This window comes from Epinephelus lanceolatus, chromosome 20 (assembly GCF_041903045.1).
Source record: "Epinephelus lanceolatus isolate andai-2023 chromosome 20, ASM4190304v1, whole genome shotgun sequence".
Classification (NCBI taxonomy): domain Eukaryota; kingdom Metazoa; phylum Chordata; class Actinopteri; order Perciformes; family Serranidae; genus Epinephelus; species Epinephelus lanceolatus.
In genome coordinates, this window is record NC_135753.1 from 13,486,537 (window position 1) to 13,510,395 (window position 23,859).

The 23,859-nt window shown below is 39.3% G+C and overlaps 1 protein-coding gene across 2 annotated transcripts in view; it reads left to right on the forward strand.

The window, feature by feature from the left end:
• Positions 1 to 23,859, forward strand: part of gpr158a (G protein-coupled receptor 158a) — a 95,256-nt gene that overhangs the window by 15,162 nt on the left and 56,235 nt on the right. For both annotated transcript variants that reach the window (XM_033639046.2, XM_033639045.2), the window contains exon 2: positions 6,179 to 6,284. In XM_033639046.2, coding sequence (XP_033494937.1) covers positions 6,179 to 6,284 — 106 coding nt within the window. The remainder of the gene's footprint in view (positions 1 to 6,178; positions 6,285 to 23,859) is intronic.

Consider the following 23,859-nt stretch of genomic DNA (forward strand, 5'->3'; position numbering starts at 1 on the left):
TGTTCGGGCCTTAATACTTTAACCCACAGACCTTCAAAGGCCCTATACGCCTCAGATTGTGTGTCACTTAGTTTATGGTCAAAATTTGCACTTGCTAATAAATATGCAGCCCAGTAAAGGCCCAGTTTGTAGGATTTGAGGAAAAATAGGCCTAGTATCTAACATTCATAACTGTGTTTTTATTAGCTTGTAATCACCTGAAAATAAGAATAGTTTTTTTTTTCTTACCTTAGAATGAACTTTTTATATCTACATACCAAGCGGGTCCACTTCCACGAGGTCTGCCATGTTATTCTACAGTAGCCCAGTCAGTCAGTTCCTCTGCACGCTTCACACACACGATAGAAGTCTCAGTTAGTTGCAATCTGCAAGCTCACCAACAGATGCCACTAAATCCCACATGCGAGACCTTTAAATTACCACACATAGGGAGTTTTTGTCTATGATAATACATTCAGAGGTGTGCTGCTGATATATGAAAACAATGGAGACTGAAGAATGCTGTAAAAATGCTGCACTCCTTAATGTGTAACAGGTGTGTTGGAGGGCAGCAGAATTTGAATACTGCTCATTTACTGGTTTATTTTACATTCATTTCATGAGAAGTTTAGGTCTTTATTAGTTACTATTTGTCATTGTGTGTATCAGAACCCCCCAGAGTCTATTATTGTAGTGCTTATACCATGACCATGCCAAAAAATAAGCTGTGTTAAAAATTGTCATGCAAGTTTGTAGTCAGTTTAAGCCATGTTTAGGTCTGTTTCACTAGTGAGCATTAGCTGATAATATGACACAAAGCCATAGCACTGCTGCTATGAATTACTTGGATTTAATGTACATTTCCAAGGTCGAACTTTACAGTTTTTACACTGTCTTTTAATGCAGTTTTGACAGATATCTGGCAGCCAATCAGAAACAAGTGTTTTCCATTTTCTTATAAAAAGATACAAGACTGTGGAACAAACTGTTGACCTGTCACAGCAGAGAAAGCACAGGTGAGGTGTAACCAGCAACACTAATTACACCTCCGGTCTATTTCAGTATCCCACTACACCATGCCAACCAGGGCAATGTGATTACTGTTATTACACACCTGTGTGTTTTTTCTGCTGTGACATGTCAAAATGTGCGCTGTTAAAAAGGCCTAATATAGATCAGTAGTGAGTTTTAAGTGTTTGTCACAGTCACAGTTTTTGGTGCTTTCTGCCATCTCTTCTGTAATTACAGAAAACTGGAACTCTTTCTTCCCCAAAGTGATAAAGCGACACTGACAACACCCTCTGCCACTTTCTGCCTTTGTGTGATGTTTAGCTAAGTTACCACAAGAGGATGGAGGATGGCGTTACTATGGAAACCAAAACTGAGCAGTAGATGGGACAAGGTGTTAACATGCCTCGGTGTCCCAGCTAATATCTGCATTGTTTTTTTGTTGAATTTTTTTCTAACACTTAGGATATAATCCTGGCATTTACATTTCTCAACCTGAGAAAAAAGATGGAATATTCTAGATAAGAATTCAAAATTCAGTATGTAAATTAATCTGGTGTCAGTCAATAAGCACCTTTTTCTGTTGATGAGGTTTGAGTTGGTGCTGTTGGGGCATTTTTCATTGCCTTTTCAGTTATGGCTGCTATCTCTGGTCATGCTAACTGCAAAGTTCTTTGCCATTTCTAGGGCATTTTTCATACATGGTATGACTGATTCATACAGTGCCCGAGTATGATTGCCTCCCCTCTCCACTACTCCGATGCTCTGCTTTCACATTAGTAACATTGTTCCTTACCGGAGTACACTTGCATCATCATCATCATCTACGTGACATTTTTGTTGTGCTGAAGTGTAGAAAAGGGCACCACAGACACACACTGCTTCCTCCTCCTGCTGGAGCTACGGCTGCAGGAGACTGTTTCATAACCGGTGAAAAACTCTGGTTACGTTAAATAGCTAACCCTAACTACCTTTTCACGTGGACTTGGGAACAGACTGGACTTTGGGGTCAAGTCAGATCCAGATTGGGTTTACAAACCCACCTCCTAATAATTTCCTAGACAGTTTCCTTGAAGGAACTTTGTATTTTGGTGCAAGTTATGGAGACCGAGTTTTGAGATTTGTGTTGACTTGGTATGCAGTCGTTGAGATAAATAGTTTAGATTTTTTTAAGATTATTTTCCTCTCGAAAAAAGACCATTTACACAATAATTGAAGGGAATATAGACAGCAGATCATAACATGTTTATTAGCTCTAGTAAAACTTTTTCTTTCTCATACCACACATTATGGCATGTTTTTGTCTTGTATTTTGCTCTTTGCATCACTGCTTTACAAGCTGAGTACAAAATAACCATTCATTGGGAAGTCAAACAAACAATTGTTTATCTGCACACACTGTGATGACACACAGCTGGTTGAATATCAGCAAAGTTTCCCTGCTTCCCTTCACTGGTTCCTGTACAGCAGGATCGGTCTTTTTCTTCACTGTTATAATCATTAAAAAGTTTACATTCAGTAGGCTATATCTTCAGTAGCTAGCTAGCTAACCCTACACTTTTCAGGGTTTGATTTTGGTTTTGGAACAGGGAAGAAACGTATATCTTTTTCCAACCTCTCCACGTAACGAGTATCATTAACACACGACGTGCTCCACGCACAACATTTAGCTCCAAATCCACAAAACCAATCTGAGACGACTGCATTAGAGTCAATGGAGCACAGCTGTGTTGTTGTCAGACCCTGGTCTGAGCCGGCCTGATGCTCGTCTGGGGTCGAGACTTTGTTAAGGGTCAATTGCATGCTGGTAAAATCTGAATATTCACAAGCCATTTGGCCGGTGGACATACAAGTGTACAGATAGCTCTATTCAGTAATATGATTAAAAAAAAATCCATAGGATTGTACCTTTCCCATACCAAGCCCTTAACAGCTATTGTACAGTACATGTGTTTGGTGTACAAAATCCTCTTACTCATTCATCAAAACTGCCAGAAGAGTGGTATGAGTGCTGTTCATTTAAGAACATATCACAGGTAACATTGTCCTCAATTAAAATCTTGCTGAGAACACAGAGGGCTCTTTAACAAAGTGGCACCGGGGGCAAAATGCGTTAATAATACAAATCATAGCATTCTAACAGAAGCCTTATTACCCAATGATCACTGGTATAAATTTACACATTTACTCTAAAGGGGAAATCAACCCTGAAACAGAGGTGACATTTATCCTCACTACAGCTCAGGCTAGAAATTGGAAAACCAAAGTTAGTACGCTGTGCACTTTGCTTTTCTCTTTTCTGTCTGTTAATCCTTTAACAAAATAAAACCCATGTGAATGTCAATGCTCAAACAAACAGTTAAAGGTTATTACAAAGTCAGTCACTGATATATTGTCAGTGAAGCAGCTCCAGGTTTTGCCTGATTAAACAGACACTGATACAGCTGTTCACTTTGGAGGAGAGTTGTGTATTTTTTTCATACTGATCAAACTCTCTGATGATATGGTTGTTGATTTTTGTTGAAAACTACCTAAGAATATCCGTTTTTTCCTCCTTTCGCATCAGTTGTTTATGCAAATTGCGTGCATGTGTATGTGAAATGTCTTGTTTAGTGTTTGCACATTATCTTGGTGTCATGCCACTCATCCTGCCCGCCTATGACTCTAGAGTATGTCTTCTACAAAGTTTAAAGCCAGTATGGATTTTGTAACAACACTTAGCCTCAGGCTGCACTCCATTTTTAAGCCTGCTGGGAGGGAAAGCCTGTACGTGGGCTGGGGTCGCCAAGAGACAGTTCAGGGGTTCTTGCTGAACTGCATATGTCTGAGAAGTGTATTTAACAAACTGAATAAAACAGGCATCTAGTGTATACTTGCTTGTTTTTCTCGTATACCCATATGTGCTGTATTCGGCCATTGGTTTGTCCTGTGTGCTGCAGCTGTCAGGTGGAAAAGACATATGCCACACCAGTGAAAGGACGGTCAGAATCAGAGAGACTGACCTTCAGAATCACAGACGCTGACCTTCTCTTCATAGAGCTTTAGGCAGCTAAGTAAGTGTAAATCCTCGGCAGCCCTATTAGAAATTTCTGCCTGGCTCAGCTGGCCGAAATGGAGCAAAGACTCAAGCCTTTCCAAGCTACCGTTGCTGAGTGTTTTGTTGTGTTAAGTGATCTATCGGCAGTTTATCGTCTCCCTGTCAGGCTGAGTTTCAGCTGAGCAGGAAGAGAGGAGATTAAGATGTGGACATATTTTCTTTCTGTTTTCCAAAAAGCACATTTGTTTTACAGTTTAAACAGTTCCTTACCAATACATATTCTTTTCAAAATTTGCATTATAGCCTATTATGTTACATGTGTGGTTTGAAAATAATTAAATTAATAAATTACATTAGTGTACATGAATAGTTCAGAACAAGGGTTTTCCAAGTGTGACACTGCCCCCATCCTCTTGGGGGCAATATAAACAGGAAGTGTAATGTTGTCATGGAGTCAATCAGCTGTGGGCTCCAACTTGAGCCCCCATTTTTTTTTTGTATATTTGTTTGCATGTTGTGAAATTGGCACCGTAAAAACCATGTTGAATTAACTTAATTAGCAGCTCCTCTTTGTGTATCCATGGATACAGACAACTATCACTGGATTCCTTTTGATTTCTATGATTTATTAACATTTATTTGTAGTGGATGGTCATTGCAATGATGTCCTCAGAAAGTGTAAGTCACACTGAATCTAAAATTATGTGTATTGTGTCTGTGTGTTTAGCTTTTCCAGTTTGAAAGTCTCTGGTTTAGACAATACTTAACCTTACATTGTGGCATAAACATGACTAAAATGAATGATAATTCCTACTCTTAAACAAGGGCAGGGCATTGTTTAGATTTACGATACCAGTGCCAGTACGAGTACCCTTAAAGTGATACCGATTCTAACCGAGGACTTTATTTGACACCTTTGTTTTACACCCATCTTCACCTTCACCAATTTCACCAAAACACAGACTGTATGGGTTGTAGCTGCTGCTGTAGTGGGTTAATCACGTTGCAATAAATTGTAGGTGCTCATAGTGCTTGGCTGCAAGCAAACCCTACAAATAGTCTTTTTTTTTTAAGAGCTAGGTACAAAAAGGAGTAAACGCAGGTATCATTTGACTGGAGAAGTTGTGATACTACTTGGCACTGGGGTATTTTGGTCAATACATGAAAGGCATTGAGTACTGATACCCAGCCCTATTTGTAACTACACAAATACAAATATTAGGTTTCTCTTTTTGTCAATATGGTTTATTGACTTTGGATAAGGTGCTGTATGTGGATGGTGTTTTCCCTCCTCGTATCTGGCCTCATTTCTTTGTTTAAATGCCTGCACTGGATATTATATTGTAGTAATTCTTGTTAACATGAGCACCAATGTTAGAAGTTGTAGAAGTGGGATCTTGTTGTTGATTGTTGTATTGAGTTTCTTAAGAATGTGTCAGTAGTTTTAGAGAATTCTTCAGATTTTTTTACTTTGGCTGGGCAATACAAGAAAATACCAGGTAGTTCCAGGGTCAGAATCCCAAAAATCAGATATCGATAGTTTTTATTGTCAAAAGCAGTTAATGTGCTATCATGTAAGGGAGATAAATATATCACTATTTATGGGGTGAATGCTATATTAATATGCTACTTTAAAAAAAAAATCTAATAACCACATTGTGATTTGCTTAATATGAGTTTTTTTTTACTCTTCCAGGTTAATTACTTAATTACATGCATGTTTAAACACAAGACAGTTTTTAATGGTAAATAATAAATGTTCATTATGTGAATTCTCTGAACTAACGAGGTGATAGCTGTGTGCTTGCTCACAACAGCAGCAGAGACGCACATACTGCAGCAATAAGAAGAGTGCACGTGTGCCCAGGATGTGCTAGATTCATTTTTAATTTGTATCGATCATATTGACTCAAAACAAGACTGTAGTATCGACACTTTGGGACTCGATCTATTATTGACATCCAATCATTTATTTATCAGCATCTATCAAATTTATTTTAACAGTTAGTTTTGTTAAGTTCCTAAAAAAGAAAAAAAAAATCACTGTCATTTCCCCAAATTTTTAGAGGATAGGACAAATGCAATATTCCTCACTTTGCACTGACACACTTAATTCCTCAACAGCTGGGTTAATGGTGTCCTCCTGTCTTGCAGGGGCGTGGTGAGAGTGGACATTAATCTGCAGGATGTTGATATCGACCAGTGCTCCACTGACGGCTGGTTTGCTGGAACCCATCGATGCAACCTGACCACTATGGAGGTGAGTGTGCCGAACATGCGGATTAGACAGAAGATTGATTCGCTCTGGAAAACTGAAGTGTAACGTACACGCATTTAGTCACATCTCCACAAGGCACTCAACGGAAAAGCACTAAATCTGTACATCTTGTGGTAAATCCTCTTTAATGATACTTTTACAACCTACTTCCACTTAACTGAACACTATATGCTGCGGTTTAAAAGTATGCACGTAAAAATGTCTTTTTTAATATCTTCTTTTAGATAAGAAATGTGTATAAGGGGATTAGTTTGACTTGTCTCCAAAGCAGATCAGTGTTCTGCAAAATGTGACAGTAGCAGTAAAATCTCTGCTTGCTTTTTGTGTTTCCATCAAACATATATTAAGTGCACTGTACAATAGTTACAGCTGTTACTGTGCAACGAATCACACAACATTTATTTTTATAAATGTATCCCTTGATGTGTCAAGGTTGCAGTGAGAAAATGTGTTTTGGTCACACCTGAAGCTTTGCTTAACACCCCTTCCTATATCAAGGTTGTGTAGTGTGAAGTATGATGTGTCTGTGTGTTGAAACTGAATGCACAGCTTTGCATGAAACTATGTTGACAGGTGGGCCCAATACTTCATTTGTAGTTTTACCTCTCATCCAGATGACCAATATTTGTTTTAGACAACTAACAGTAAAACAGTATGTCTTCAAATCATAAGGGTCGTTTTACATGGTCAATAAATATATTTAAATTAAAATTTAAGTGATGATAGTGAAGGAGACATGCTCAGCCTCAGCAGAGAAGAAACTAGCCCTGGCCATTTTAATACTGATGAAAAATAGCCTGTCTCAAGGCCTTGGAACATGTGGGCAGAGCTCTTGGACAAGATAATAAAACTCACAGCTCTCTGCTATTTTTAAGAGGATGTCAAAATCCACTTCCTCCATTTTGAATAGAAGAACTGTTGTTCATCTGTATTTTTCTAGCTAAAATAGATAGCAACCAATTAGCAATATACACAACTTGCAAGTCAAAATATTTCTGCTTTTATGTGGCTGTATGACTTAAACCTGCACAGTATCTAATTGTTTGGCATCTTGGAGGCAGCTGAAACATGTCATCAACATATCTTTTAAGTTAATATGTCGTACTTAACAGCAAACAGTCGCTCAGTTACACATCCAGCTGTTCCAACACTATTGTTCATTGGGAGTTGTGTTTGTTCCTATTTGATGATTATAAGTCCAATATTCTCTCTCTTTTAGCTCTGTTTTTGGTCTCCACCAACCCCTGAGAGAAATATCTGGCTCTTTAGCTGCTGAATGCTCTGCTATGTTCACCAGCTATTTGCTCACTTAGTTTAATTGCTGTTTGATGTTGGGCAGGTGTGGTGTACAGTGGGTGGTGCTTTTTAGTTGCATATAGCTGGAAATGACACAATGAAAGTTTGAAAGGACTGTATGACTGTAAAACCACAAAGTTAGCTTGATAGATGCTAAATGCTTTGAAGCTGAGGGAACTGGGACTGCCCTTTTTTCCAATGGCCCAAAATTCTTTGGCCATTTTTACCAGAAAAATGTTGCATTGTACCAAAAGCCCATTTCTCCGACAGCCCATTATCCCAAAAACGAACACTCATAGCTCAGAAGTCCCATCTTTCCAAAAATACACTTTGTCTGTAGTTAGACAACCCATTCACAAATAAAAATGTTCGCATCATATGTTTCTGCAGGCCACAGAAACGCTACATTCGTCAGTAACACTGGGGTGAATGTGTGGTTAGGTTTAGACTCAAAAACCACTGAAATTAACTGCAAGGAGTGTGTATCTTCAGAGAAACGGGACTTAGGAGCAATGGGCATTTGTTTTTGAGATAATTGGCTGTCACAGAAATGGGCTTTCGGTCCAATGGGAGATTTTTCGGACTCATGGGGCTTCAGAATTTTGGGCCGTCAGAACAATGGCATGGCACCAATGGAACCTGCAGAGTTGGTGTTCCACTGGTAATATAAAACTATTGATTATAGCTGTTTTTACACCAATGTATTCACTGTAATCAGTATATACAAGAGAAAAAACAAGCTTATCAATTTTCACTAACATGTAGCCTTGTAACTGATAATAGCATGTTATATGACAGCGTGATTGTCATGCTACCTCGCATTTGCAGATTACTGCTGGCTAGCTAGCAGCTAGTCTTCCGGTCGATGCTTCTTACCTGTCTTTTCAGTCTCATCATTAAGAGCGATAGATTTTGAAGAGGTGCTGTAGATCAGAGTCAGACTGCTTCATAATGCATGTGATGTAATGGATTGCAGTGAGCCTCTTTGAATAATTAATCACTCTCTTTGTCTGAGTACTTCCACCTTTCCGTGGACAGTCAATGCCAGAGACATTTGACATAGTGTGTGTGCTTACGTGCGTGTGTGTGTGTGTGTGTGTGTGTGTGTGTGTGTGTAGGGAGGCTACAAGGAGAGAAGTACATTGTTACTGGTATAGATTTTAGCTGGGTTTGCAAAATAATGATGTCTGTGTGCTTACAGTGCAGGAGTGTTAGTTTTCTTGCTTACAGCTGAATGATGAAAGCTGCTGTGTTCATGGCATGTTGCAGGGTGTGACTTTTATCATCTTAATCATACAAGAATGCTCATTATCTGCACATCAGCTCGATTACCAACATAGATAAGGACAGGTATAGAGGTGCTAGGAATACATACACATGAAGGTAAATCCTGTAGAAAAATGTCACAATACCAGAAGTTTAGTGTTCAATAACAATATCAGTGAAATTGCAAATTTCTTGACACCCACTTCAAAACAATGAAAACCACATACTTAAACGTATTGTATTAAATTATATAAATTCGATCTGTCTTAAATGCAAATACTTGTCTGTGTGGGATCCTGAAATTTTGTGAGCGAGGGAACATATATTAACATATAGCCTACAGTATATTAATATTTTCCTCCTTCACTGTTGCAGTGTTGTTGTTGTTCAGCACTTGTATAGTAAGATGTGACAGTTGGTCCCCCCCATCACTGTGACTGGACAACTGGATAAAGAGTGACAGTGATGAGCACTGTGTTTTACCGAAACTCTCAGCGACAAGAAAAAGCACTTCATCACACTGCTGCCATTGCTGCTCCCATTACAAAGAATTATCAAAATACGCTGGCCTTCGGAAAATTGCTCTTTCAAACGAGTCAAGGTCAGCTGTTGCTGTAGCCCTAGCTGCCGCTGCAGCTTTTTGCCATATTCCACGGGTTGTTGTCCTTCTTCCATGCTGGTGGGCTTTCTTTTTCTTTCTTTGGTATTTAACAGCAGATTAGCATTCGTGTAGGCATATTTACTGCCCTGTCAAGTGCATCCAAGGTACCTACAGTAGTAGAAAGAACGAGTACCATCATGTTTTCAGAATTTTGGCATTGACTTGGTCCCGAAGTATAAGTTCTTGCAACATTCCCAAGGTAAATTTCACAAGAACAGGAATGATTTTACCACCTCACTATATCTTGTGAATGTGTTTTGCAGAGTTTGTATCGTAATTCATAAATTAAGCAAGATCTCCCTTCACACACTAGCAGTCTTGTAGGAATTGCAGCAAGCCATCTCTGCATCCATTACAGCTAACTACCTACCATCCCGGTCTTAAAGTGCACGACCATGTAAATCGGAGGTGACGTGGGAGGCTGATGTCTCTCCAGCTATGAATAGAAAGCTCGACTGGAGTGTAATCAAGTCTTGTTGGGCTGTGTGTGTGTGTGTGTGTGTGGTAATGTGATAAAAACAGCTTTGGGAGGGATGCCCCGTATTTGCAAACAGGGATTCATTTTGTGTTATTGCTGTATTTTTTTTTTCATGCAGGTATTCCCTCCACACGTACAGTGATTTGTTGTTTAATGGGTTTCTTTGGGGCCATTTGAATAAAAAAGACAATCACTTCGGGCTGCTACAGATCCACGTTAGGACTATTTTCTTTGTTTTATTGGAGACAAAGCCGTCGGTTCAGTTGGCGTTGGCGCCGTTTATTTACTAAAGTGTTTCATTGACGTAGTCACATTTCCATTCCACCCTCAGATGCTCTTTATAACAGCATTTGAAGCAACACTGCACTTACACACTTAGACATTCTGTTTTGCATGCACGTCTATGAATTCCTTTCATCACACATCCACTGTTGTTCTACTGCTTCTTAGCAGCGTTTTAAGTGCCACCATTCCAGCGATTGAATTTGACAAAATGCAGTCGTTCCAGCCAGCCAGCCGGCTCCCTGGCCTCCCCTCACATCCTGCCTCTCAAGCTGCTGTTTGCCCAGCCAAGCATGCAGGCAGCCCAAACTCAGATGGAGGCAGATGCTATGGATGACTGATTCAGCAGGCAAGCAGAGGAAGGCAAAAGAAAGTGAGGCTCCGACTGTTGACAAGAAAAATACAACAACCCAACAGTGTCAGAAACCTATGGTTATTTGATGGCTGTGCTATTTTAAAATCCAACAATTGTTAACAGTTCTCCTCGAGTCTTTCCTCACTGGTCATTTTCACAAAACCCTTTCTTTTTCTCAGTGGAGCTGCAGTTGAGCTTTGCTATAGAAATAGCCCACCCAAACTCTTGTTTTAAATCATATATGTTACATTAGACCATACATCAAAAGAGTATGCTAGTGTACAGAGAGAACTATTGCTATGATTTGGTGCTGTATAAATAAAAGTGACCTGCCTTTTTTAAAAAAAGAAGTTTTCGGGCTGAAAGCTGGGGCAGGCAGTTTAATTTTGGCATCACTGGGCAAAAATCCCATAATATCATTTGAGCATATTGTAATTCAAATGATCTGAGAGAAACTGGACTGCTTGGCTCTGTTTCCAGGCTCCCAATCTTTTCCTTAAGGGACTTAAGGGACCTTTTTTTCTATGACTGAGTAGATTGATGACCCATGACTAAGTGACATATTGTAAATTGTTATATTTAATGCATAACAATAACATTATAGAATACATAATTAACACACAGTGAACACAGTAACTGCATGAAGTTTGTGTAAAATGACCTATTATTATGAATTTTGAGCAGCTTGTTTCTTGTGAATATTGTTTATAGGATTTTCTCTTTTTTAGTTTATTTAACAATGAATTTCTCAAAAAGAAGCCTTTTAAGTATGTATGATTGTTGAAAAGAGTGTGATAGGTAACCCTTTACTGAAAAGAGAGACATTGATGAAACTATTTAAGTTTAATAAACAAAAACTATATTAAAAAAATAGTTGCTTTGAGTGAAATCCTTGAAAATGAAAAAATAATGCTTGAAAAATTACTTGAAAGTCCTTAAATTCATTTAATAATGTCTTTATGGACTCTGTTTTTGGTTATATTTGAGATTCTTGCAAATGCCTCTAGGAGCACTATAAAGAAACAGAGGAGCATGATTTTTTCCACAGAATATCTGCCACATGTAGTATTGTAAGAAAATAACTTTTGTCATATTTGCTAAAAATGGTTATCTACTGCAGCTTTAATCATGTACAAATATGACTTGATAAAATGCTGCCGTGTTGCTAACTTAACTTAATAGGAGGAAAAAACAGTACACAATTCCCATGTTGTTGTAGATAAGCTTTGCAAGCTTTTGCAAACAGGCACTACATATATCACCATCATATTACGAGAACTTGCAACAGAGAAAATCAGCCAGAATACGCCAACGCTGCTGTCACGACAATATAATACACAGCAATCAATTTTATTATAAACTCTGACTGCAGACCAGTCACTGCATGTATTAAGCCAAGAGCAAACATTGTATTTTCTTTGATTAACTACACAGTACAGCTCTGATTTATGCCAATCATGGTGAAGCTAGATGAATCATTACACAACCAAGCATGGTGCCCAAAGATTATCAACTACAATCTCGACTTAATTTCCTGTTGAAAAGGTGTATACATGCTGTTTGAGGCTGACGTTTTCCTGTCTTTCTTCCTACCTCTCATCTCTCACTAATGGCACTTCCATTAGTGTGTTTCACTGTTCTTCAAAAGTCTAGGACTTTGCTGCCCTGGGGGCACCTTTCATACAAGAACGCGGCTGTGGATGATGATGAATGTTTCAATCAATTAGCTTATTGCTCAGAACAAGTGGTGGGGCCCTGGGGGACTGTAGGCTGTGAAAGGCAGTGACACATAACCTGAATGATTACTCCAGCCGGCACGACAAGGACTCCTGACTCTGCGCTGTTTCCTGTTGAGGGCTGCTGAGTGAGAGGAGTGAGGGCCACTGGTTAGAAATGAACATTTATAAATTGAGAATGAGATGAAAGCATCAGACTTTGATCAGACATACAGGAAAGAGTGCTTTTTATTCTTATCTTGATTGTTTGCAGAGGTGAAAGTGTTGTGTAGTGTCATAATACCTTTTGGGTTTTAAATCTAAAAATGTAGTGTATAGATTTTGTTTAAAATCAGTGACAGCATTGCATCATCTGGCTTGTACCTGTTTTCAGCCATGGAACCCTGACTTTTCCTTTAGCCACCATTAGGTTGACACTTGCGCTTTGCACTGAATATTTGGCACACGCATTCATTAACCCTCTAAGTTTAATTATAATACTTTGGTGATTACCTGACTTCTACCTAGAGACATCATCAGTTTATAAAATATATGATGGTCCAGTCCTACTTATGCTGATGACATTCCCTTCAGTCTCAGCTGTACTGTTTGTGCTATTAAGCAAATGTTAGCATTGTTCACGGTGAGGGTGAACATAATACACACCTGACAAGCATCAGCATGTTAAGGGCCTTATCAGACATAGCGCATTTTGCAGCCTGCGTCTTTTTTTTGTTGTTGTTGCGAGGCAACCACCAAATCAGTTTTACTTAGCCTAACCACTATTTTGCTTCGAAGTAAACTCACAGATCTGAACCTTAAAATCTGCTTTAAAAATTGAGAGGCTGCACTTTCCCTGGCTCTGAGGGTGAGAAGATGTTTCCAAATAGTACGCTGGACACAGGGAAACTGAGACAGAGATCTGTGTGGGTACATGAGACCCTTAGAGAGAGGTGAAATCACAGGGAGTACCACCAGCTGAAAGCATGACAATCCGCTGTCAGTTGTAGAGCCGATTTGTGGTTGGTCAAAGTAGTTAAAGGGGTGCAGTTCTTTAACATATGTCTGGCAGCTTGTCCTGGACAACGTTGAAAGTAAGCAAACTTTAGCTTAACACAAACCATGTCGCTACCACTTGTTGTCATCGTCACCACAGAAGGCCCGCCTCTCTATTCATCTGATTGGAAAATGGGAAAAATGCCAGTGACAATGGGTGTCTTTTTGCTTTAACTTTAATTTTTTTCAGCTTAAGGTGTTCAGGGCCCTACTCCAAAAATGCAAGGCATATAGAGCAGAAAAATGTGAGGCTCTCAGCAACACAAAAGCAAAGAGCAAAACACTTAACTCTCGTTGAAAACAACAACAAAAAGCTGCCCAAGGTTGCTAAAACTCTGTCTGATCGGGGCCTTACATGTCCGTTTCAGTATGTTAGCATTAGAATTTAGCCTAATTTAACAACACAGAGCTACTAGTATGATAGTCTTGTTTGTGAGTTAACCATGTTTCTAGCCATTTTAGATGAGCTGGAATCATGTTCATGTTGTGACTGTACTTTCAGAAACCTGACAGTAACTTTTAGTCCCCTTTGTCATTTTTGTCTTTGGTTTCTTCTTTTTCCAGTCAACGTATTCCCACCAGTTGGATGTGACATTAAAGTACAAATTCACTTGCATAAAATTTCACTCATTCCTGCACTAAAACTAATAACCCATATGGCTGTAAATGTCACACACTATTCACATACACATCCTTCCTCAAACACACCCACAACAGGAGCCAAACCACCACGTGGCAGGGGACATGTGACATGTGTGACATCCTTGTGTTTTGTACACTCAACAGCATGTGTGGTGCTGTCTTGCCTTGGTGCTCTTTCTGTTGTTGAAAAGCCAAAGTGGATATTCCAGCTCTGTCTGTTGAATCACTGCTACATCTTGACCTTGGTTCACAAGGTTGTCCTGGCTCAGCCGGCTATCATCTCAATCACACGCTGATTTCTCCGCTGTGTACCTTGTGCTGCTGAATTAATAACGCCATCAGTGTTAAACAACTGCTGCTACCCTCCTGCTCTGTCTGCTCTCACCTTTTGTCTCTCTGTCTTATTTTTGCAAACAGAAAAGTGCACACAACACACACTTGTTGTCCTCACTTGTAAGGACATTATTTTGACTTACATTCATTCTCTGATGGCTTACTTTTGTCTCAAACACAACCACTGTATCACCAATCCTAAATAAACACTTATCCTATCCTAAGAGCGATTTAAACCTTGTTGAAATAAAACAGTAGTTGAGTTGTGATAGTTGGATTAAAAATAAATGGCATTAACCCCAGTGGTGCCCAGCCATTCATGTTACACATTGTTCCTGTGATTTACATCCCATTGTCTTTTGTGCTGCAATCTTTACTTACAGCTGTGAAGATCAGACAAAGGCCATGTATTTTATTGGCAGCTATTATAACAAGTCCTTTATCAGCAAAGGATGGCAACAGCTACAGAAGAACAAACATTTCCCAGGATCCTGGCACAAGAGTGTCATGTACACTTATGAATTATGAATGAATTACTTAAGTGCACAAGAGCCTTTTTCTGTTTCGGTTGGTTTACTCTCTCAGCCTGAGAAGGACATATGGCAGGTTGAATTGATGGGATTCATTTGAAAACACTTTGAAAACTGATTGCCAACTGAAATTCATTAATCAGTGTGTGTCAGTGAAAAAGATTGATTTGGCCATCAGAATTGTTGCTTCATTTGCATGCAAAGGTTTTAGGCCTCATTCAGTCCCATAATGACTTTTCTTTTGTGTCAGCAATCATTTTCTTCAAGAAAATCCAAATGGCAGCTGTACTGTAAATGAAACTGTCAGGCTAAGTAAGTATTTCATGGCTAAAATGAACGCTGTGTGCAACATAAAAAACAAAACCAATGACATATACAATTAAATTGTTGTTTTATATGAATTTTACTTCTATAATCCCATTTAAAGCTAGTAATGTATCTCTGAGACAGTGTTACTTTTGAGAATTCCACTCCAGGTTACCAAACACATGCCCTAAAATGTAATTTAATGCATTTTTCTATTTCTAATTTTCTATATAATCACTTAAATTAAGTGAAATATTCTAAATACTTTGGATTATTTTTGGAATACTTCAAAATCGTCTCGCTGAGCTCATCTGCCTGGGTCTGTTATTTCCATGCCAAAAACACATGACAGCATCCTGGCTGTGCATCTCAGCTGCCAGTGTCGTACAGCAGGGGCACTGCACACACTTTAAAAAAATCTATTTATGGGAAATGCATGCTTCATATGAACTTTACATCATGTGGTAACAACAAGCGAGTAGTGCACTCTCTGAAAACACACAATTTTTTTATAGTGGTATATTTACTGGAAATAACATACAATACAGCCAAGAGGAAGTAGGTTGTTTTAAGCGATGGTTGTTTACCAGAAACTTTCAGCTCCCCGGTGATCTCCCTCCAGCCAGCTGAAACCTAATTTAGGTTTTTGTACTTAAATGAGAAGATGCAGCAGAGATAATTCCTCATTTCAACTTCATGAATCTGCCCCCCCTTGTCTATGGTGGCACTATCATAGCGGGCAACATGAATAAAGAGAAACAGGGCATCCCACCAAAGTCAAGCTTAAAACTGCAGCGCTGCGTTGCTTGTGACCAGTTGGAACATTCCAGTGGAAAACAATTCAGTCAAACTGATGCTCGCTTGTGGCCCATTCAGTTAAGACACGCAAAAGGTTTAAATTAAACAAAAACAGATATAGCAATCTATTTAAGTAATCCTCTTTTAAAGACACTAACTGTGTTCATAATACCACACCTTAACAGAATACAGTTACTCATATTTTGTATTTTGAATACGTAAAGCCATTTCTCAAATTCCGTTACTTCCCAACCTAGCTCAGAGCACAATATAAAATCTATTTTAAATGTCCTTTTTTGTGTGTGTGTGTGTGTGTGTGTGTGTGTGTGTGATAGAACTTTTCTACTGTTTCATAAAAATTACAAACTTTCTATGATACGATGATTTCTGGCTTGACAGTTGTTATGATGTCTATATCAGTATGGTATCTTTGCTTACAAAAATGCAAACGTTCATTCCTGGTTAATAATGATGAAAACCAGGAATTTATTGTTTTTAAAGCACAAATTTTAAATGGTCATGGTTTGGTCATGTTTTCTTGAAGTCATAGACAAAGTCATAAGGTAGCACATAGTTTTATGTTGCGTATATCTCATTCTTCTGGTAGTCGAGTGTTCATTTGACATCCTGTAAATTCCCCAAACCCCTTTGTAAATGTGATGCACATTAGGTGAGTCGCAGTATCTGCTTGTTTCTCTGACAGCTTCCCCGTCCAAGTATTCCCTCTACACTCATTGAACAAAAACGCTTACCCCTTCATCTGCAGACCCAGCCGCGTATCGTAAGATAAAAATAGCCTTTTAGCAACTTGGGAATCTCCCTGCTGTGAGAAACACGGGATCGTAGTGGGGCAGGGATTCCCTCAGGGGACCTGTATCAAGGGTAGTTTCACACCAGGCCACAGCCCTTTCAACCTGCTGATCTCGTTTCAGCAATTTGGGTGGAGAAAAAGGACACGAAGCATCCTAATTAACTACATTCCTTGGTATGTTGCCTATTAGAGTATGTTCAGGAGTCTATAAATAGGGTAATTGCTAATTATCTACAGTGATCTCACCAAAGCTGTGATTATGCTTCAGAGTTGATAAGGGGGCTTGACAGGAAGGAAATAGAATACTGCTGCGCGCCAACAGATATAAATCCACCCTTCAATTTGAGCAAATCCTTTTGTGCTGGGTGAATTATGCCGCATTGTATTAAAGTAGGGAGACCAAGATATTAAGTTGTACTCAAGACCAGAAAAGAAAAAAGGCAGTGAATGTTAGTTTCCTTCCACTGTAGCAAGCACTTTAAGAAGTTTAAGGATGGAGATGGCTGGAGTGTTACATCTTGGAAATGTTTTTTAAAAGTTTTCAGTGCTGGAGAAAGAAAAGAAACCTTTTTTCAAAATGTTTTTATAGCTGCAAAAAAATGAAACATCCAATGGCATGTCCTGCCAACACAGTCTGGGTCAGACAACTTGAGTATACTTTGAAAATTTTTGTAACATTGCCTACATTTCATCATTCAGTATCCATAAAAGTTTAGAGGATTCAGTTTGTAATTGCTCTATCTTGTCATCTAAGGACATTTTTGTGTAACTAATAAATGAAACCACTGATACACAGCCTTTACATTGAAAGAAAAATGCTCTGTGTAAAGCGGTCCTATCTCCTGAGGGGTATTAGAGATGAAAACATCAAGGTTGAGGGCCGTTGGCTATAACGTAGTGGGACGAGAGATCACAGGACACTTCTGGTTTTAAAACTCTGGCCCCCGGCCCTCAGCAGTGCAGCCCTTCCTGAACCACTGTCCCTCTAATTGGCTCTGCGGATAATGCTGGAACTCTGAATTTACATGGAAACACTTTGAAGACTTGAGTACAGTCGCCCCCGGGCGCAGTCTTACATTCGCTGTGCCCAGCCTCAGCAGCACACCGTAAACCAAGGCAGAAAGCAAACACTCCGTCCAGGGAGGATTGGAAAAGAGTGGAATGTAGAGGTAACATTTGTCTAGGGACCCATGAGATTGGATGTGAAATGAGTACAGCCATATACTCACAGAGGATAGAAATAGACTGAGAAAGAATAAGGGATACAGACAAAAAGATTGACAGTACCTTGATTTACATATACAGAAGTAACCCGAATGATGACTACACTTGGGTTAAGGTTTGATTAAGATGTTTGCATAACCCAAACCCTGCAGTGAGCCTCAGTGTTGCCACAAAAAGGTGACTCAGATATACACAGATATAAAATCCAACAAATCAAACATATATTCCACATGAAGTTTTGGACCATCTGTCCATCACTTATGTGGGTCCACGCAAGGCTGAGCAATAGAACCCAGACCTCCTTCTCCACTGCTACATCCTACATCCATTCCTATACCAGTAGGGATATATAATTCCTCCAGTGTGTTCTGGGTCTGCCACACGGTCTCCTCCCAATTGGACCTGCGGAGGAATACCTCCACAGGGAGGCATCAAGAAGGATCGGATGCCCAAGACGTCTCAGCTGGTTCCTTTCAACATGAAAGAGCAGGGGTTTTAGTCCGAGCTTCTTGCTGATATCGAAGCTGCTCACTGTGTGCCTAAATGGTAATTCCAGACACCAAAGCAAGCTCTTTTTCTACTGCTTGTAATTGAAGTGAATTAGTTTCAATCGCTACCCAGATCTCATGAACACAAGCTACTGGCTCTCTAGTAACTTGCTAATGTAAGCTATATAATATAGGGACACAAGCAGTTGCATTTTACAAGGTCAGCAAACTGTTTCTGTATCTGGGTTTTTTTCATCTGTAGTGCTAAATCACAAATGGGTTGTTGTTATTATTATCTGTTATGCACAACCATTTTGCATTACAGAAGTTAATATTTATGACCTGCAGCAGGTTGGACAAACAGTTTTATCCCATGTTGTGCAAATACACTAGTTTTGGATTCGAACATATGATTAAATAAAATCAATCTGACAAAATCAAATATGTATTCTAGGGCTGTTGTCAGCCAAAAAAAAATCTTGATTAACTGGAACTCTACCCACTCTTCAACTAATCCATTGGTCAATGGGGAAAAAATCTGCACGTTCTCTCTAGATGAACTTAATTGATCAAAGTGCATTAAGTGCAGTCTACCTTGTAGCAATATATGTCCGCGAAAGCATTTTTTCCAGTGGTCATAAGTTGTTTTTTGAATTTTTTGCAATGGGAGTGCCAAAGTGCAAAGTGTCTGAGCTGAGCGCTGCATGTTTGTTTTTGTTTTTTATTTCTGCCTGCCAAGAGTTGAAAAAAGTTCAGCTTTGGATAAAACACTTATTACTGTCACTTTTTACCCAGCTGTCCAATTACAAATATGGAACAAATACCACCAAGACCAGCTGTCAACAAAAACTACTGAAAGGAGATTAATACTGCTGGCCACACGAGCCTTCCCTTCATCCAGAGCAAGGGTCAGAGCAAGTACCCTACCCATGGATGTATAAAGAGAACTGGATACAGCGCTTGGGGTTGGGCCCATTTCTTTCTTTGACTTTTGATTAGTGGTACTTAAAGCCAAAAAAGTTTGACTTCCCCTGTGTAAAAAGACCCAGATCTTCAACATTATTGGGCCCTTTGAGCAAGCAGACAAGAGTCTTCTGCTGGCCGAGCTTACTACTTCCAGTTTAGCTCGTCACTAAGAGTGCAGCTCATTTATAATATAGAATTGTTATCAAACTGAATTAATCAAATCCCGATGGTGAAACGAGTCAATTTGTGGGTGCTGATTCTCAAAAAAATGTGTCCATTGATTTACAGGAGTCTCTTTGACAATGTTAGTCTACTATGGGCGGCAGTAGCTCAGTCCATAGGGACTTGGGCTGGGAACCGGAGGGTCGCCTGTATATTCATATTCTGTAGTATGATTTTTAAATTGTGGTGACTTAAAACTTAAAAAATTAGGGTTCCTTGAATCCCTGTCAAGCTACAAATTAGGATGACAGGGATTTCACATAAAGGAGACTTGCTACTGTTGCAGTTACTGTATATGAGGGGAGTTTAAGTGTTGGGTGAGTGGACGATAGCTTCCGACTTCCCTGTTCCTCATCACTCATGACACTATTTGTGCCTGTCATCCCTGGAGGCTGCTTTGAGGATGTCAGAAAACGTTGTGCGCGCCTGATCCCTCAGTACTCACTGTTCTTGTTTTCTGTGCTCATGTGCACGAGTGTGTGTACATGTCTATTTGCAGGACTGTCCGTTACAAGTTGCAAGAGTCAACATTACTGTGCATTTTACTGTGTGAACGTGGAATGAATATGTGTCTGCCTGGTTCACTTTGACACTTACATAAGCTGTGAATGTGATTATGACAGCAATATCCCAGTGGTGTCTGTTGTGTGTTTACTAGTCCCAGCCTGATGGCGGTGTTAAGCTCCCTCTAGGCCAGAGTGTTTATCTTACTGGTGTTTAGGCTTTAGTCTTTGGACTTCACCCAAAGCGAGGTCCCGCTGTCCGGGCAGCTCTGCTCCGGCTAACTCTGCTAGTTGACCTCATTTAAAGGCCTGGCTGGCTGTCTAGCTGTCCCTCTGAGCACAGAGCCACAGCCATCCAGCTCTCTGCAGTGTCTCTTTGTGTGTCTGAGTTAGAGTAATGCACAGGCCTGAAACTGTGGTCTAAGCCAGACCAAGCTCCAATTTATTTAGCCCAGTCCCTGCCCAATAGCTAAACATTTTTTTTAGAATCAACATGGCCTGAAGCAAAGATACTGACGTCAAAATTCTTTATTCTCTCTCTGCTTTCCTTTCTGTCTCGTTAGCTCTCTCTCATATGCATCTGCTTTCAGGGTTGGGAGGTAACAGAATAGGAGTAACTGTGTTCTCTAACAGTTACAGTTATAATCGCTGGTATATTTTTTAATATAATAACTGTCTTTAACAATAGATTACTTGAAGGGATTACTGCATTTTTTGTTTTGTTTTATTTGCTCTAACACAGTGTCCTTGCTGAGCCTGACGCAAGCGAGCATCAGTTCAATTGAATTGTTTTCTGTTTGAATGTCTTACCTGGCCGCGAGTGACAAAGCGCTGCCATTTTCAGCTAAACTTTTGTTTCTCTTTATACCTGCTCAGTTTGAAAGCATTGCAATGGACGAAGGACAGCAGATTCATGGAGCTAAAATGAGAAATTATCTGTATGATACCTTCTCATTTAACAGCAAAAACCTAAATAAGGTGGCAGCAGGTTGGAGGGAGATCACAGAGGAGCTGAAAGTTTCTGGAAAATGACCATCACTAATAACAACCTACTTGCTATTGGCTTTATTGTCATTTCCAGTAATGTGTGTTTTCTGTTTGAAAAGTACAGGAGATAGAACGTACTCGCCCATCTTTTAAGTGGTTACGTCTCCAGTTGACCGCAGAGCTAATAGGTATAACTTCATGGTTTGTTAACATAAAATACAGAAGTGCATATTTCATAGAGTCAATGTAGACAGAGAGTGATGCTGGCTTGCTGTTGGGACACAGTGTAAAATTTATTCAAGGCATGCATTTCCCAGAAACAGAGGGTGTGTGCAGTGCACCTGCCACAGGACAATAAGTATTTAGAATATGTCACTAAGTTTGAGTAACCTAATGGAAATACATTTCAAAGCACATTTTAGAACATGTATTTACGTATCTGTAGTGGAATACACATTAAAAGTAACCCTCCCAACACTGTCTATTTTATGCTGTATGTTATTTTTTATTGACCTGTCATTCTTTTTCTTCTGAAAATTCTACTACTGCTGTTATATTTTACTCTCTACAAACAAAAGCTATTGCGTGTCTATTCAGCCTGAAAACAGGGATCCTACTTGTTGGTCTTCCTTAGATTTCTCCAGTTTGTTCCCTGATAAAACGTATCATTTAACAGTTAATGATTAATGGTGATATTTATATTTTTGGTTAAAACATTGCCTTAATCAAGCCTCTTGGTTCCCATCTCATTACATTGCATAACATTTATTTGGCAGAAGCTTTTGTCCAAAGGGATGTCTAAAAAGTGCACCCAAACTCAAAAGAAACAAGAGCTGGATGTCATCAAAAATTTGAACCCATCCAAACACAGCCAAGTCAAAGGGCTATTTGAGCAATTTTCCTCCCATTAGTTGGAGTAACTTGCAAGAGTCAAGAAAAAAAAGGTCAACACAGGCCAAGATAAAATACAGACCAACAAGCCCAACTTTTAGTCCTCAGAATGGGTCAAACTCCCAAAGCCCTGGAGCCCAGACATCCCTAAATGCAACTTGATAGTGTCTCTTTGTTAGACCCTCCATGCCTGGTTAATGTCTCTCCAAGCCCAAGGCGAGATAACCCTGGTGATTATTTTCTCAGACTTGACAAATCTCCTCCAGAACCACAAAAGATATTAAATTTCCTTGTTTAGAAAAGCAGGTAAAACTTCCTTGTTTTTCATTCATCCTTTAAAACAAACACCGTCTAATTTCCCCAGCGTCTTCATACACATCCTGAGCAACACACCGCACATACATGTAAACACACGCACAGACCCAACTGTACTGCATGAGCAGATTGAATTACCTCCAGGCCAACTCTTCTCTTTCCAACCTCCTTTCTGCACTTTCTATAGTTCAGTCTGTAATTATTGGATGAGCTTTCCTCAGGGTTTATGTTGCACTCTGTAGGATCATTACAAATATCTACAGAGGCCTATTAGTGGTTGATTAGGCACTGTGCTGGACCAGAAGAGCGTTGGCTTATTTCAAAGAGAGGGAGAGTCCTCAGCAGGCATTAATTAGCCGGCAGAATTGAGCTAGTTCCTGGTTTCCTGGTCAGGTGGAAGACAACTGGCCTCTGCATCAATTAGTGCTGCTCTTAGAGTTGGTTTAAATTCCCCTGCTTCATGCTACAGAAAGGTGATGGAGGAGAACGGCTGTGTTTGATGTCAGGAGGAAGAGTATGGAGAGTGTGTACATTGGTATGCAAAGATTTATGCAATATGCAGCAATAGTGAATTTATAATTTGAATTTACTTTAAAAGTTATTGAGGTCCTAATTGTCTTGCTAGCACCAGTATTTACACTATATTGTGCTTTAAACAAGACATACTTTGAAAGCTCTTCTGATTTTGCAAAAATATACTTTTTATTTCATCACACATTCAAAACATTTATGGAAAAAACATTATACTTTTTTCTGAGGTAATCAGATTATTATCCGAATTCCGAGATAAGTCTTTTTTTACTTATTCACTTTTAACGATCTGAATATATTGTTTCTCCATTAGAGTGAAATACAATACTTTTTATGGAGAAGAATATTTCCTGTCAGTGTGCACTTCAGAGGTCATGCACTTTGCAGTATCTGGTCATCTTCCAGAATAGGTCAAGGTCAACATACAACTCTGAAAACAGCCTAAAGCCATAAATAAAAAGAGAAAGCCAATAATTGGAATCCAGTATATAGTCATAATTCTCATAACACCACCACTAAACATGTCTGCCTGCTAGTGGGCTTTAAACTTGCAGTGTCAGTAAGGGTCAAACAAATACCTTCTGGGCAATGTAGTATATACAGCAAAACAGATAACTGATGTATTTTGTATAAACCAGGACATATCTTTTATATCTCATTTGTGATATACAAAACTCACAAAAAGATATATAAAAAGGCTATACTTAGGAGATTTCATTGAATTTAATAAAAAACTCCCCAATTCACATCCAGCTGTAAAATATTTTTGCATGTCATCTGCCAAAATATTTTAAAATCTGCTCCCATTTAGCCACAAAAACATGAGTAAGGTTGGACTGATATAAGCGGTGGCCTGTTTCACTGAATCTCAAACGTACAAGCTGCAACTTGCAACACGTGA